The sequence below is a fragment of the Lithobates pipiens genome, unplaced genomic scaffold (assembly GCF_037356315.1).
Source record: "Lithobates pipiens isolate NorthernLeopardFrog02 unplaced genomic scaffold, aLitPip1_a1.2 Scaffold_23, whole genome shotgun sequence".
NCBI classification, from domain to species: Eukaryota; Metazoa; Chordata; class Amphibia; order Anura; family Ranidae; genus Lithobates; species Lithobates pipiens.
Window position 1 is genome coordinate 128,987,342 of NW_027507785.1, and position 17,306 is coordinate 129,004,647.

At 40.7% G+C, this 17,306-nt stretch overlaps 2 protein-coding genes across 2 annotated transcripts in view; one reads left to right on the forward strand and one right to left on the reverse strand.

Annotated features, from left to right (window-relative positions):
* The window catches only part of GCAT (glycine C-acetyltransferase), a 90,160-nt gene extending 74,849 nt beyond the window's left edge, over positions 1-15,311 (forward strand). The window contains exons 7-9 of the mRNA XM_077452340.1: positions 554-725; positions 3,924-4,045; positions 10,520-15,311. Coding sequence (XP_077308466.1) covers positions 554-725; positions 3,924-4,045; positions 10,520-10,671 — 446 coding nt within the window. The 3' untranslated portion in view covers positions 10,672-15,311. The remainder of the gene's footprint in view (positions 1-553; positions 726-3,923; positions 4,046-10,519) is intronic.
* A 303-nt stretch (positions 15,312-15,614) lies between these two features.
* LOC143927894 (noggin-2-like) lies at positions 15,615-16,827 on the reverse strand. Its single transcript, XM_077452342.1, has one exon. It carries the CDS (start codon positions 16,748-16,750, stop codon positions 15,998-16,000), a length of 753 nt encoding a protein of 250 aa, XP_077308468.1. The 5' UTR covers positions 16,751-16,827; the 3' UTR covers positions 15,615-15,997.
* Positions 16,828-17,306: the final 479 nt, after the last annotated feature.

Here is a 17,306-nt window from a genome sequence, read left to right on the forward strand (position 1 = left end):
CCACTGTGCCTGCGGATCTGTGATCCTGAGACAGGAGCTGTGCTGCGGTGGCCATCTTGGATGTCTCCCTCACGTCCAATGAAGCGAACAGCGGGCCGAGATTGCGTTTAGCCAGTCCACCGGTCATTCAGAAATGTGCCCCAACACTTCGGGATTCCGCCCCTATAGCTCGGGAAGCGGAAGGGTAGCCGTGCCGTGCGGTAGGGGTTCCGTTGTTCCGCGAGGCAGCGGAGCTTTAGATGATCGCGGCCATCTTGGAAGCCTCGCGCATGCGCACCCGTATCTCCTCTTTGAACTACAGAATACATCCTATTTATGTTATAGAGTGAGGGGTGGTGTTCAATAGCCCAAATTAGGAGCGTGCTGTTTGGAGAGACAATGCTGTTCATTCATAGTCACAGTAACCCTAGCATAGGAAGTGTGGTAATGGGTAAACAAAAAAAAAAAAAGGACTTGTAAACTGCAATATCCAAAACATTTGTTCTCGGGTTTAGATGCACTTTAACTAACTGTTTTCTACTGGCTATAACGTGATAATTCTTCATCCCCCTAGGTGGGTACACAACAGGCCCAAAGCCTCTGATTGACTTGCTACGGCAACGTTCCCGACCATACCTTTTCTCCAATACACTTCCTCCGGCTGTGGTTGGCAGTGCCTCTAAAGCGCTTGACCTCCTGATGGAAAACAATACAATTGCTCAGTCGATGACTGCTAAAACTGCACGGTAAGAAGACATGTAAGACAGACATATATCATTCTTTTTTAGTGTATTTTGTGATTCACACACCTCTCCTGCACTGCCCTTCTTTTCTGGTTTAGTTTTGTGGCTTTTTATGTATCCTCTCTATCTTCAGCTGTCTCTGTGGATAATTAGCATAATTTCCTTTTGTTCAATGAGTAGGGAGGTGTCCAAGGAAGCCATGAAACTGATAAAGTGTAGTAACATCTTCCTGGCTGTGAAGTGTGGCAGAGTGTTTGAAAGTATTGTATATGTACTTTGTTAAGCTGTTTACCTGAAGTTTCACTTTAAGGCTTCATTCACACTTGTGTGGCTTGTCATGCGACTTTGGACATCAACGTCGCGACTTTGAAAAGGTGCCTGCACTACTTTGGTGTGACTTTGATCCAGAGAGTGTAAAGTCACATCAAAGTCGAATTGGAATCTAGTGAACTTTTTTTTTTTTTTTTTATTATAACGCTTCTAAAATGTCCCAAACAAATCCTGTCAGAAACTGGATCAGCAAAAATGCCCATTGATTGGTGGATAATGCATGTGACATAAGACATCCAGGCGCATAAGGGAGTGCAGTCCCTCCAGTGAAAGAAAATGTGCCCACTCACCATAAGCAAATGACCCCTGATCTAACTGGAGTATAACTGGATAGGGATGCCGCTGTTCTGTGGTATTGAACTCTCCAAATATATGCAAAATTAAAGTGGAGCTTCACTCAAAAGAGGATGCCACATTTGGTGCCTTTTGAGGGGGTAGCTGGCTTTTACAGTTAGTCACCCCCCACTTCACAGGTCCCAGAAGACTTCAGCCCACACAATCGCAGTGCACTTCGCACATGTGCAGTCAGAAATCGGCTGTGAAGCCACAAGGCTTCACTACCGGTTTCCCTTAGTCCAAATGGCAGCACCAGTAGCCAATTGAAGTATCAGCCTGGGTGAGGACACCACTGGATACCTGGACAGGTACGTCCCCTAATATTAAATATTACAGTATTTGTAGCTGCTGACTTATTTTTTTTGGGGGTGTTCTTCTTTGAAATAGAGAGCACTATAATATCACCTTCTTAAACCCCCTTTTTTTTACGAAAATGCTAAAACACACTGACAAAATCCAGCGCTCACCTGTATGCATGTCAGAACTCTCAATAAGTTGATCAAAAGATAGTCAATCTGAAGACGGCTACGGGTGATGTCAGCAACGTCGCTTCTCCTCCCATACGCGGTTCCCACCCAGGACATAACGCTCATTCGCTTATCGAGAATTTTTACATGCATACAGCCAAGTGCTGGATTTTGTGAGTGTTTTTAGCATCTTTTTCAGTAAAGGTGTTTGAAACCGTAAATGTGGCCACTCTCTTTTTTTAACTTTGCATATATTCGAGGAGTTCAATATCACGGAACAGCGGCATCCTAATCTAGTTATACCCCCTGTAGGGGACAGCCCGATTTGACCTGCCTGTTAGCTCAGTGGTCATTTGTTTAAGATGAGTGGCCACATTTACTTTTTTGGTGACAGGACTGAACACCCTTGTACACCTGGCTGTTTTGTCACATGCATTATCCACTAATTAGGACATTTTTGAGTATAGCCTCAAATAACAAAGCCAAAACCTAGGCATAAAAAGGTACCATCATCCAAAAATGATATAGGGGGAAAAAGGGGGAGGAGATGGGAGTGTGACCGTTGCTGAGACTGACCAAACATATATACTCCAACCCACAAGGTTTTGTGTTGGACTGTCTTAGTACTGATACACAAAATACAAATCTTGGATAAAAATTAAATAAGTTATTACGTATAATAAAGACCGGCCTATGCACGGCAAAACTAGTAGAGGACTGGATAATCTATGAGAAACCCCCCATCAACAGATATCTCATGGGGAAACCTTTTGAGTATTTGCTTACCGTTTCTTTTTTTGTTTTTTTTTGTCTTCTATGTATATCTTCTTGTATGTAATTACATTTTTATCCAAGATTTGGATTTTGTATATCAGTACCGAGAGTCCACCACAAAACTGTCCTCACGCTTCCATCCCTTCCATTATCCACCAGTTGATGGGCATCTTTGCTGTTTCCGGTTTCTGACATAGACTTTATATGGACATTTTAGAACTGTTATAATTCTGCCATTGTGCGGCACTTCCCCCTTTTTTTTTTTTTTTGTGTGTTATAGGTAGTGTGGAACATACTTCAGGTGTTCAGCTTGCAATATGAATTGTTTTTTGGCTTTCAAATACCAGTGTGTAAATTGTGCTGAGTGTTCTCACGTGTAATAAAAAAAACAGCTCTGGCTGCAATATTTTCCTTTGATCCAGAGCGGTCTCATTCAGCACCTCGACCCATTAATGCCTCGTGTTCCATTATCTGAAGGGTAGTGATGTGGGAGTTATTTATATTTCAAATTCCAAAAAAATAAACCTCAAGCATAAATGGGTTAAAGTGGAGTTCCACCCAAAAGTGGAACTTCTGCTCATTTGTCTCCTCTCCCCCTCCGGTGCCACAATTGGCTCCTTTCGGGGGGGGGGGGAGGGGGGTTACCTGTCTTTGAGGTATCCTGTTCCCACTTCCAGGAGTCCGGGCCTCCCTCCTCTTCCTGACACTGGGCCAGTTGCATGCGCAGTAGGGTTCCCGGCATGAAGCCATAAGGTTACACTGCCAGGTACCCTTACCCGCAATGATGGCAGCAGCACCCAACAGCTGATGGGAAAATCAGCTGCGGTGCCAACATGGCTGGACTCCAGGACAGGTAAGTGTCCTAATGTTTAAAGCCAGCAGCTACAGTATGTGTAGCTGCTGGCTTTCAATTTATTTTTATTTTTTTTGTGCGGAGCACCGCTTTAATGCCACAAGATCTTGTTAGTCTTAAGTATTTACAAAAAAAAGCTTACATGCTGAGGGCCTCAAGGTGGGGTTGGTTGTAATTGGGTCTGGGATGAGGATAGGAACCTAGAGCAAGGAAATGTCTGAGGTATATCTAATCATAATCTCCCTTTAAAATAGCTAAGATACATCTTCCCTTTTTTTTTTTTTTTTTTGACAAGACCATTGTAATGTTGGTGTTCACTGGCCTCCATCAGGGTATACATTAATAAATTTGAGGAGTCGTATGTATATAACTTTTTTGTTTATGTTGACAGCAAATCTGTTGTATAACTTTACATCTAAATAACCTGTAATGTAATTATAGGTTTCGCAACAAGATGGCAGCTGCAGGTTTCACTATTTCTGGAAATGACCATCCCATTTGTCCTGTGATGCTTGGAGATGCTAGACTAGCTGCAGCTATGGCAGATGATATGTTAGAAAGAGGTATGGAGTAGCAGGTGTACATGTATTGTGTGTGTGTGTGTGTGTGTGTGTGTTTTTTTTTTTTTTTTTTTTTTAAAGAAATCTGATACCTGAGAAAATCAGAAGACATTCTCCAGTTTGCAAAGGAAAAGGCCTCTTCAGTATAGTAGTTAAGGAAGAATGTCCCTTTTTAAAATGGATTTTGTCAGGATAAGAAACATGAGCTGCTAAAGGGTCCTTTATCCATTTTTTTTTTTTTTTTTTTTTTTTTTTAAACGACTTGAGCTCCAGAAGATTTGGCTGCTGAATGACCGGGCCATTTTTGTGATTCGGCACAGCATCATTTTAACTGATAATTGTTTGGGTCGTGTGATGCTGTACCCAAACAAAATTGATGTCGTTCCCCTCCACAAATAGAGCTTTCTTGGTGGTATTTGATTGCCTCTGCGGTTTTTATTACTTGCGATATAAACAAAAAAGCGTAAATTTTGAAAAAAAACAACACTGTTGTGCGTTTTGGTATAATAAATATCCCCATAATATTTTTTTTTTTAAAGCAAATTTGTTTTTCATTTGCATATTTATGGTATCATACTAACAAGAAGAATCATTAAAACGTGTTCATGCACGTGTCAATATCCACCACTTATAAACAATGTATTCAACGTGTATATAAACCAAAACTTTCTTCTAGTAGCAAGGTATACAAAAAGAAATCGTAGAGGCAACCCTAAATCTGTGCCACTGAACTGTTTTTTAAACCTAAACTAAAACCAAACCGACAACGTTCAGCAAAGTTTTTTTTTATTTTTGTTTATTTTATTTTTTTGTGTTTTTTATTTTGGTGTCCATATCATTTACAATGTAGACATATCAATTATCTTGATTTTTTTTTTTTTGCCTATCTACACTTGATTGTAGAATTATTATAGGCCAGTGATGGTGAACCTTGGCACCCCAGATGTTTTGGAACTACATTTCCCATGATGCTCATATTGCAGAGTGCATGAGCATCATGGGAAATGTTCCAAACTATCTGGGGTGCCAAGGTTCGCCATCACTGTTATAGGCCTTCAAGGGCCATTGGAGCTAACCCTGTAACCTGAATACATGGGTCTCATAGTTCAATTTAAAAGGGGTACCTCCTAGATTTCAAGATATGCCTTTCCTTGAGTAAGGTGGTATTTACTTGGGTACGCCACTCAAATTTGGGAGGGGGCTATCCTTTTCAATAGTATACATTTGCGCGCCAAATACAACAGACGCATAATGGCCATATGGACATTAGGTGTAAAAAGTTATTCATCAAGAAACCCTAGAACACAAGTCAGAGGGTCATTTTGAAGGGAGACCTGAAACGCTTGATAATTGATATAATTTTGTTCCAGTATCTTACAAGCTTGGGGCACCTCCAGAACATATGCAGATGATCAGCTGTAGTACCCCCAAACCTGGGGCAGTCAGGGTCCTCTCTACAATGCCATTTAAATAGATGGAGGGTCTATGAATCTGGTGAATAACAAAAAGTTATAACAAAAATTTGTAACAAATGCTGAATTGGGGAAATGGAAGCCAATGGATTTGTTCTAAAATGGACTGCCATATTTCACCATAAATTGTTGGGATATTAGACTATATTAGTCCCTTCTACCATGAACTTGCACCTTATCTTGATAACAATGTGTGGATGACCCATAGATCGAGGATATAAGACCTTTTTTATCAGTAACATTAGCTAGTTGATTTATTATTGGGGGGGGGGGGTGTCAATCTGTTTTAGAGATATAGCACTAGCTTGGGTAAGAAGTCTATGGCGAAGCTGGAGGTATTGAAAAAAGCATGAGTGAGGGAGGTCCTGTAAATCTTTGAACGATTTAAGATGATCATTGGTGTATAATTGGTAAAAGAAAATTATACCTCGGTTGTACCAGTTAGAAAATCCCTGCAACTTTCCAAGCTCCTCCAGCCTTCCTCTTTCCCGTATTAGGTGAAAACTTAAGATACCCACGTATTCCATAATTCTGCACATTTTATCCCAAACCTTGGCCATCATTAGTAAGGTAGGATACTGACAACCAGTCCTATACCCACCTGCCTCCAATTGGGCCAATAAATGGTTGTTGGGTGAACTGGGCAACAACATTGCCTGAATTAGGTCTTTGGTGTTCATGGTTCCCCTTCCAGAAAAATGTTTCAGCTGGGACGCTATCTTTTTTCTTTATCCTTGCTTTACTAGATGGTTTATGGAGCTGGAACAAATATGTACATGTTATGTTTACATCTGATATGAATGTGTGTTGCATGTCAGTGACACACAAAGTAGTAATAGGTCAGCAGTGGCGAGTCCAATCATTTTTATCCTGTAGGTCTTTTTCTGCAAGGAGAAAAATGAGACTGCCCTTACTGGCCTCCTTTGGAAAATGTTGGTTGCCTGGCTACTGTGCTGACCCACTGCCTTCATTTAGTACACGTTAAGAGCCACTAAAATTAACCCAGTTTTCAGATCAATTGGGAAAGTCTGAGAGAATTCAGAATATTTTCTGCATCTTTTCTCCAGGTCAAGGATTCAAATGATCCATACAAAAGCATCAGTGACAGCCAAACAATTTTTGTTTGTCTTGTGACTGGTTTCCTCGTGTTTCCTCTACATACCAGGGCCAAACTGAGTGGTAGGCAGAAGAGGCCTTTTTTGGGTTTAAAAATGTCATGGTATGATATGGGGGGATTGCACTTTTGCCTTTTCAGGTTTGAAAATGTCATGGTAGATGTGATAAGTGGTTAAATCAACCGCAAAGCTGCTTCTGCACATGTGAGCTTGATACTGGCTGTAAGTGTCGGCAAAGTGCTTTCTGGTAATGAGGATCACGCAGTTCTACCAGACTCTCAGACCTGGTCCCTCCTGCAACTAATAACCCTGAAAGTGACTTGTATTACATCACTTCTGGGGTCACGGCTATCATACCATGGCTAATGTAACCGAGCATGCAGCTATATCCCAGCATGTTCTGCACTAGTGGGCAGTGGAGACATTGGGGGTCCAGTAGACCTGCCCATGCTATCACACAGGGGCTTCCAAACTCCCAATGGAATGGCAATAAAGTAATAAAATAAAAAAAAATAAAAAAAATTTTTTTTTTAAACATTCCCATCACCCCCGCATTCACAGCATTAAAAAAGAAAAAAGTTCAGTGTAGGGCAAGCATATGTATTTAATATCGGTTTACGCCACACCTATATTGTCGCAAACATTGGTGTGAGAGCAATAGTTCTAGGGCCGTGTTTCATAGTTAACTCTAAGCTGATAACGTGTAAACACTTTTAAAGCTTTGTACTGTATTTTTTTGATTTTTCCACAGGCGTGTACAATTTTAGTACTTGCTTTATAGCTACAGTTGCAATAAAAATTATGTGAACCCTTTTGGAATATGGATATGAATTTGGATATGGATTTCTGCACAAATTCATAAAATCATAAAATGTGATCTGATCTTCATCTAAGTCACAACAATAGACAATCACAGTCTGCCTAAACTAATAACACACGAAGAATTAAATGTTACCATGTTTTTATTGAAAACACCATGTAAACATTCACAGTGCAGATGGGGAAAGTATGCAAACCCCTAGACTAATGAGATCTCCAAGAGCTAATTGGAGTGAGGTGTCAGCCAACTGGAGTCCAATCAATGAGATGAGATCAGAGGTGTCAGTTACACCTGCCCTGCCCTATAAAAAACATACACCAGTTCTGGGTTTGCTTTTCACAAGAAGCATTGCCTGATGTGAATGATGCCTTGCACAAAAGATCTCTCACAGACCTACGATTAAGAATTGTTGACTTGCATAAAGCTGGAAAGAGTTATAAAAGGATCTCCAAAAGCCTTGCTGTTCATCAGTCCACGGTAAGACAAATTGTCTATAAATGGAGAAACTGCAGCACTGCTGCTACTCTCCCTAGGAGTGGGCGTCCTGTAAAGATGACTGCAAGAGCACAGCGCAGACTGCTCCAATGAGGTGAAGAAGAATTCTAGAGTGTCAGCTAAAGACTTACAAAAGTCTCTGGCATATGCTAACATCCCTCTTAGCAAATCTACGATGTGTAAAACACTAAACAAGAATGGATTTCATGGGAGGATACCACAGAGGAAGCCACTGCTGTCCAAAAAAAATATTGCTGCACGTTTACAGTTTGCACAAGAGCACCTGGATGTTCCACGGCAGTACTGGCAAAATATTCTGTGGACAGATGAAACTAAAATTGAGTTGTTTGGAAGAAACGCACAACACTATGTGTGGAGAAAGAGGCAAAGCACACCAACATCAAAACCTCATCCCAACTGTGAAGTATGTTGGTGGGGGCATCATGGTTTGGGGCTGCTTTGCTGCGTCAGGGCCTGGACGGATTGCGATCATCGAAGGAAAAATGAATTACCACGTTTTTCAAGACATTTTGCAGGAGAACTTAAGGCCACCTGTCCACCAACTGAAGTTCAACAGGAGATGGGTGTTGCAACAGGACAACGACCCAAAGCATAGAAGTAAATCAACAGAATGGCTTAAACAGAAGAAAATATGCCTTCTGGAGTGGCCCATTCAGAGTCCTGACTTCCACCCGATTGAAATGCTGTGGCATGACCCCAAGAAAGCGATTCACACCAGACATCCCAAGAACATTGCTGAACTGAAACCGTTCTGTAAAGAGGAATGGTAAAGAATTACTCCTAACCGTTGTGCATGTCTGATCTGCAACTACAGGAAATGTTTGGTTGAAGTTATTGCTGCCAAAGGAGGTTCAACCAGTTATTAAATCCAAGGATTCATACTTTTTCCACCTGCACTGTGAATGTTTACATGGTGTGTTCAATAAAAACATGGTAACATTTAATTCTTTGTGTTATTGGTTTAGGCAGACTGTGATTGTCTATTGTTGTGAAGATCAGATCACATTTTATGACCAATTTGTGCAGAAATCCATATCATTCCAAAAGGGTTCACATACTTTTTATTGCAACTGTATTTACTTAATGCAATCTAATATGTTGTCAAAAAATACTTATATTGTTTTGTTTGCACAATTAAATTTTAGTGTATTTTGTTCTGGAAAACATGCGTTTGATAACTGCACAAAAACTTGTGACATAAAAATCTGCAACCACCACCATTATATTGCACAGGGTCTCTGCTTTCAGAAAATGATCTACTGCTGGCTGCAGGGATAGGAGAGAGCACTAGTCAACAGCTGGTTATGCCTGAAAGAGGTGATGTCACCCAAAGGCTTACTATGTCCGATCTCTTGTCTGCACTCCCTCCTCTCCTCTGCAGTGGTGGCTGGCTGACACAGGAGAGCTGGATCATGTGACCGGACCAGAGTGGACTGAAAAAAAAGTATACACCTTTTACCTACACAGGTTAGTCAGAATAGGTGTTAGGCGGGATGATGGAGCATTTTTAGAGAATAGTTGGGTAATATCTGGCATTCCACTTTAACTTTTAATGATTATGACCAATCCTTACTAAAGCTGCCATAAGCATATGATGGAGTGCAAGCAAAGAGACTTTGTCACTTGCCTACATGACTGAGCAAGTGATTATGACTTTAGAGATTGGTCTCAGCAGAGTGATGCATTGCAGTATGTTTCAGAATAGTTTTGGATGGGTTGACCTACAGTTGTGCTTTAAAGTCAATCATGTAGAGAAAATAGTATCACACGGCAACGAAAGACAGAGCAATGCAATGCACTTTAAACGTGTGCAATCACTGATGTGTCTTTGGTTGTGTTGGTGAATGAGCCATGATTCTTCAGGAAAAAAAGCAGATCTGCCAGATCCCTTTGTGAATGCTAAGCTGCTCTCCTGATTTAGCCAGTCATGCTTTTTAGAACTTGGATTCTTCCATGGTCTCTCCATGTATATAATCGATACAGTAACATTTGAAGTATTAAAGTGATTTTAAAGCTTCGTCCTTATGTTATTAAAAAAAAAAAAAAAGTTATACTTGACTTCCCTGTGCAAGGGTTTTGCACAGAGTGGCCCCAATCCTCCTTTTCTGGGGTTCCCCCATGTCGCTCCTGGCTCCTCCTTTTTTTTTCAAGTGACTCCACGGAGGGCCGGTTTCCATGGGGGCACTCATGCAGGCGTGCTCCCAAGTTCTGCTGCTGCGTCCATTGACTGAGACAGTTGGACTCGGCCCTGCACCCAGGCTCCCTTATCTCTGGATTTGATTGACAGCAGCGAGCGCCAATAGCTCCTGCTGCTATCAATCTAGCCAATGAGGACCTGAGACAGCAGCTATAGCTGATGAGATTGTCCCCATCGCAGGAACATTCAGGCTCAGGTAAGTAAAGGGGGGGGGGGGGGTGGTCTGGAGGAGGGGTGCAGCACAAACGGTTTTTCACCTTAATGTATTGAGTGCATTAAGATGAAAACCTGTGAAGGTTTACAACCACTTTAATTATGTATGACATGTTTACATTTATCCCATCTTTCTTCTTCCAGGAATCTATGTCATTGGATTTAGCTACCCTGTGGTGCCAAAGGGTAAAGCTCGCATTCGAGTACAGATTTCAGCAGCTCATAGTGATGAAGATATTGACACCTGTGTACAGGCATTCACAGAAGTGGGCCGTAAATACAGCATAGTGCCATAAGACAGTGGAACTAACGGAGGACATGACTGGTCATAAAGTCTCATTTTGGAATTGCCTATCATGAAGATGCTGCAACAGTGAAAGAAAAATAAGTTTGCCCTTTGGATGTAATATCTGTAGCAATGCACTTTATATCATGCAATTGTTACATGGGTAACCAGACAGTGGTGGGTTCACTATCCAGTTTCATATTTATGAAAGATATATAAAAGTACAACCTCAACACTCCAGCTTTGGTGAAACTAAAAATCCCATCATGCCTCTGCCTAGCAGTCATGTACTTGGCTGTCAGTATTGCAATGTCTTGTGGGACTTGTAGTTTTACAATAGCTGTGCCAAGGTTGCCTACCCACCTTAGATCAATGCAAAGTAAGTTTGTAAAAAAAAAATAATTCATGCTACCCATCCAGTATATCAAGGTACTCCCTCATCTAGGATCAACAGTCTCATGCACCACAACACATATCTAGCGACGTTCAAGCTGCAGCTGTGTCTACATAGTCTCGTAGTTCAACTCCCAATGCCTGGCATGTACACAGTTGAAACTTTCTACAGCCTGCTTTGTTCAAGGACTTGTGAGGTATAGGCCTATGACACAGTATAGGCTATGAGAAGGCTGGAGAACAAACAAGTCTCAGTCTCATCCACCAAAACACAACGCCAGCACAGTTCAAACTGCATCTACTGACACATGTGAAGTAAGTTTTAGGATACTGAATGGATAGTGTAAAAAAAAAAAGTTTTTTTTTGGTTGCGCTAGAGATATCAAACATAAGCAAGGCTGTATTGTATGGGAGAAGGGGTTAAAAATTGTCCCGGAGTGGGGCACAAATAAAACAATGTCAATAAAAGGTCATTCAAAAAGGACTGGTTCCTGATGTGAGTTCAAGTATTGGGAAGATTAAAGTCTGTAACCTGGGTGAATGACCGCAGGGAGATGTAACTGACACGAGCAGGAGGAACAGAGAACAAGCAGCGCCAACCTGAGTGTAGTAGTTTAAAACATGCTTTTCATTATAGTTTAAAATGCACTCACTCTGTGTAAGATGTAAGCAGGCATATGATAAAAGAAATCCAAATGGACAGCAGGATGGACAGCGAGGCTTCACAGGAGATGATCCTCTCAGGCTGTATGCTCTTGTCTGTCAGCGCCGGTGGCTTCCAGTGTCACAGATCAGAGTAGGCATCTGATCTGTTAAACTGGAAGCCACCGGCCAGTTGTAAAAATGCCCTGTGTGCATGGGGTAGGGTTGCCACCTGTCCAGGATTCACCCGGACAGTCCGGGCTTGACAGCAGGATGCAGGGGCACTATGTGCGCCACATTTCTATTCTCTTTGGAGTGCCCAAAACTGTCCCAGGTCTGTTACAATCCTATAGTGTTTACTAAAACAAAACAATGTATTTTGCACTATTGAAGTGTACGGGTTTGGTTTGAACAAATTGTGCCAACCCTAACATGGGAACTTTATTGCTAAAACACGTGCAGGCTGCTACTGTTTACTCTGGCTTCAATACCCTGAATCGCTGACACCAAACAAGAATGCAGCAGGCGTCTAAAGCCAGAAATTATGTAAATATTTGTTCTGAGTCTTTGATGCACAAAAAATCATGCAATTAAAGAAACTTAAAGTTGAAGTCGGCAAAGACAGCATAACAATTCTGTTAGTTCAGGTTTCATTAACCACTTTCAGACCGGACCATTTTGCTGGCTTAAGACCAGACCACTTTTTTGCGATTTGGCAGTGTGTCGGTTTAACTGGCAATTGCTTTTTTTCCCACAAATAGAGCTTTCTTTTGGTGGTATTTGGTGGTAAAAACCCTACGGTTTTTATTTGCGCTATAAACAAAAAAGCAACAATTTAAAAAAAACGCATTCTTTTTTACTTTTTGCTATAATAAATATCCCCCAAAAATATATAAAAAAAGTTTTTTTTCCTCAGTTTAGGCCGATACATATTCTTCTACATATTTTTGGTTAAAAAAACGCAATAAGCGATTGGTTTGCGCAAAATTTATAGTGTTTACAAAATAGGGGATAGTTTTATGGCATTTTTATTAATATTTTTTTTTTAACTAGTAATGGCAGTGATCGGCGATTTTCACTGTGACTGCGACATTTGGGTGGATGCATTTGACACATTTTTGGGACCATTGTCATTTTATACAGCAATCTGTGCTATACAAATGCACTAATTCCTGTGTAAATGACACTGCCAGTGAAGGGGTTAACCAGGGGGTGGCAGTGTAGGGGTTAAGTGTGTCCTAGGGGCATGTTACTAACTGTGGGGGGCTGGGCTGTGTGTTAGTGAACACCGATCTCTGCTCCAATCACAGGGAGCAGAGATCAGTGTCACTTGTTGCTAGGCAGAACGGGGAGATGCTGTTTACATTGGCATCTCCCCGTTCAGTCTACCCGTGATCGAGTCCGCGGGACCCGCAAACAGACTCACGGGGGTCCCGACCGGCACACGTGCCACAGGCAACAGCAGGTAGGTGATCAAAGCCTCACAATTATACTGTACAGTAAAACCTTGGATCTGGGAGTAACGTGATCTGCGATTGTTTTACAAGACGAGCAATATTTGTTTATAAATTTTAACTTGATAAACCTGCAATGTCTTACAATACGAGTAGCGTCATGTCACAACTGATTATAAAAGAGAAGAGAAATCCCATTTTAGTCAATGAGAGCTGTCTTATTAGCACTACAGAAGTCGCTCTGACATTAGAAAAGTTTCCTGTACTACTTCAAGGTGGCTTGTGTCCATAGACTGTAAGGAGGGCTTGCGAAAAAAAAAAAAGGGTTATGCTCAAAGCGCAATAAAACATGCAAAAGAGCATAAAGAAAAGCACAAGCTTCTTCAAGGTGAAAAAAAAGCTCAAATGCTTATTTTTTTTTTTTTTGGGCTGCAGTGTGTGTTGGGCTGCAGCCCTAAGTCAGATCCTCATCTTAATTGATGTTATTTGGATCCAACAATACAGGAAGATTACCCAGGTATTCTATTCCCCGAAATTGCCTAAAAGTCACATTGCTATAATCTTTTTATATGGACTATAGACGGAAGGACTTATGAATAAATGGTTGTGGAACTAATCATCTGAGTTTCCATTATTTCTTATGGGGAAATTCGCTTTGATATACGAATGCTTTGGATTATGCCCATAATCCAAGGTTTTACTGTATATGCAAAAAGCAACTTTTCCAAAGTCATGGTCTACATAAAGATTCCAACAAGGAAGATGCCGCTCCAGGTGAGCAGTCACTACAGTCCAAATGCACTGGGTGCAAGCTACGGCGCGCCACTGATGATCAATAGGAAGAAAAGACCGACTGCATACCACAGGAACATTTCAATGATTTTATTACAATAAATGGCAATAAACAGCCAGCAAAGACAGTATCCGAACCCAGGAGGTGATGCGTGCGTTGCACACTGACCTTGGTGCTTCTTCAGAAGAAGCTCTGAGGTCAGTGTGAAATGCACACATCACCTCCTGGGTTCGGATACTGTCTGTTGGCTGTTTGCTATTTTTTGGATTAAAATCATTGGAATGTTCCAGTGGTGTGCAGCTGTTCTTTTCTTGCTACATAAAAAGAGCCAAGCACGTTGTCAACTCGCATAACAATGCCCAGATCTGCTGAAAAGCATCTCAAGCACTGGACAGTATTTTGTAGCATGGGGACAAGGTGTACATAAACTTTATTACTTGGAACTGGTTTAACTGCCAGTGATTCTGGACAGCACTAAGGTGAAAACATTCACAAATATATTAAAATATTAATTTTAGGTTTTTACTGGAAATAGCAAGATATTACTATATAGTGGTCCTCTGTACCAAAAGTATCTGCTTGACTATCTCCTCTAATGAGGTTCAGGGAGAGATGTATGACATTTTCATACCAGTGTCATAGACTGCATAAATAGGACTGTTTTTCCAAGAAACACTATGATGATGCACAAAGTATAGTAACCTATTATCTGGTATGTTTACTGGTTACAGTAGTGGAAATGAGTTGGTTTAGGTATAAAAGTATACCTAAAGGCAAAACTTTTTAATTTTGGAAAGAGTGGGTTTGGATTAGAACACCTTTCAGGTTTTATTGCTACCTCTGCCCCCTGTTAGGATGATTCATCCTCTCTATTTGTCCTGTTTTACAGTTATCGTCAAAAGTGAAAGTAAGGGAACATCTCAAATGTTGGGCTGTCCCCAGAACAATAATAGAGTGCAAGTCTTCCAATGAGGACATTGGTTCTGGTGACCTGGGGGACCATAATGAATTCCCTTTAATTTGCAGTGATTTCCTCCCACTTCCCATTTTGGCTATGGGACAGGAAGTGAAGGGAAATCACCCAAATAGGACACAGATTGCAAAAAAATAAAATAAAAAAATGGGTTGTAACCCTTCCTTACTCTTACTTTTTTAAATGTCTATAGTACTACTTTAATTCACTTTGCACATTGTACTTTGCATCAATTTATCAATGAGTAAATGCGGTTGGGTTCATAGTTTTATACAAATTTAAAATTTATTTTTTGATCCTCCGAAATACATGAATAGGTTAAACTTCATGATTTGTAATTTTTTTTTTTTTAACTTGTCCAGATCTGTCCTCAATAAAATAAATCTTTGCTCTTATCTTTTTTGTATGTCTTTTATGAAAAGCCCGGAAAATATTTAAGACAAATAATGGATGGGAAATACACAATATATAATGTTTATCTATACGGTACATAACAGAAGTTCATTTTGGTGTAGTACAGTAAGTTTAGCTGGTCAAAAATATAATTGTTCAATATAAACACATAATTTACTTTAAATGTTTGTCTTAATGCATTTTGCTCTAATCATTTTTAGACAATAATAACAAAATAAAACAGATTTTATGTATGGCAATATTGGTAAACCACAGCATCCAATGCTAGGGGTAAAATGCGCACACACTCTTTGTGTTCCATGTAAAGGTTGCTGTACCCTGTTTACTGTCAGCTGTGTTTGGGTTACCCTGTGACCTTCACTCTTCTCCTAGACAAGCTGTCTCTGGCTTGTTTTGTGCTCTTGGTGAACAAATTAACCCCACATCACAAATTTCCTTCCCAGCTTGCATTTTTAACTTTTTAATTGGCAAAAGGTGAGTAAAACATAATTTATAAAATACATGCAGTTTTTTTTGTTTTCTATAGAAAGTGTCTAATGTAAAATAAACAATAAAAATACATGAAAAATGTAAATGTTATATTGAAGAAGGCTTTATATTTTGCAGTGGCATGTATTAAAAAAAAAAAAAAAATTGAATATGCTAATCTCATCTCGGAAATGTATCTTCACCTGCACGTACACTTGCAGGCAGCCACTACTGGATAAGGTACCTGCCTCCACATGCAGTTCTGAGATGTCCATCCTTTGCCAGCATCTTGTATCCAGCAGTGCCAGGCTAGCAATTTAATTTGAGTGAGCTGAGCCTGACGGCAAGACATTCCAGGGGGCCAGGAACATGCAGTGTTCCTTTCATCACAGTTAGTGTGTCGGACCCACCGCGGCCAGAACACAGGGCCCAGATCCACCCATGTAGACATTAGCTGGCAGCTTGCTTTCTGTACCAGCCACTGACGTAGTTCATTCAACAAGGCCTGGCTACTATTTGCAGACAGTTCTGCTGGCAGTCTGAAAGCACCAAAGTCAATGTATTGTGCCTCCTGGGTAAGCTTCTTTCGGTAACGACTGGCACCCTCGACAATGTCCTGGCTAAAGGGTGACAGATGGTTGTTGGTATCGTTGTGTACTGGTTTCTCCACAGACATCCAGAATGGGTTAAAGGAGGACCCCAGAAGCCGAAGTAGACGGGGCACACGAAGGTGCTTTGGTTTTGGAGCATAGTGATAATCCAGTGGTGACAAGGATAAACTGTAAGGACGGATACCAGAGGAAAGTCTTTGCCGCAAAGCAGCCACATCGGGGTCCGCTTGTTTTTCGTCAAAGCGTTTGAAGTCTGCTGTCTGATTGGATATTGTGGAGACCCAGGATATCACAAGAATCATCAAGCAGATGATAAATGTGTACCTCTGAAGCAATCCCATTTGATATATCAGCTTTTTAATGTAAGATGTTTCTTCTGAGAAGTATTAGAGAACTTTCTGCTCTCAAGCAGTGCTGCTCAGTGTCTCTGCCTGTCCTCACTTCAGTATATCTCTGTTCATTTGCCTCTTGCAGTCTGTCATTGACTTCTGGCCCTGCCTTCTGCATTATTTTTTTTTAACCATTGCACAGTTTATAAGTACTCCTATTCTGGCCTGTCTTCCCTCTTACCCTTTACACTTACTATTGTTAAATCTAAACTGTAGGACAATGTTGAATCCATGCAAAATACACTCAGTGCCAGGGCAAGTATATTAACATGTAAGTCACCAGCTTTTAACTGCTAATTAAACTTATATGGCTGCATTCACATTATAGTGTTTCGCAATCATGCACACAATTGTTTGATTTTGCATGAGTTTAGGCAACATACAAAAATGCATCTTGCACTTGTGCCATTCATTGCTAATGCCACCCTAAATGTGTCAAAACAGACATGCAGCTTTCGTGTGAAAGAACAAGCTACAAATGGTAAAGTATGGTTAAAAAAAAAAAAAA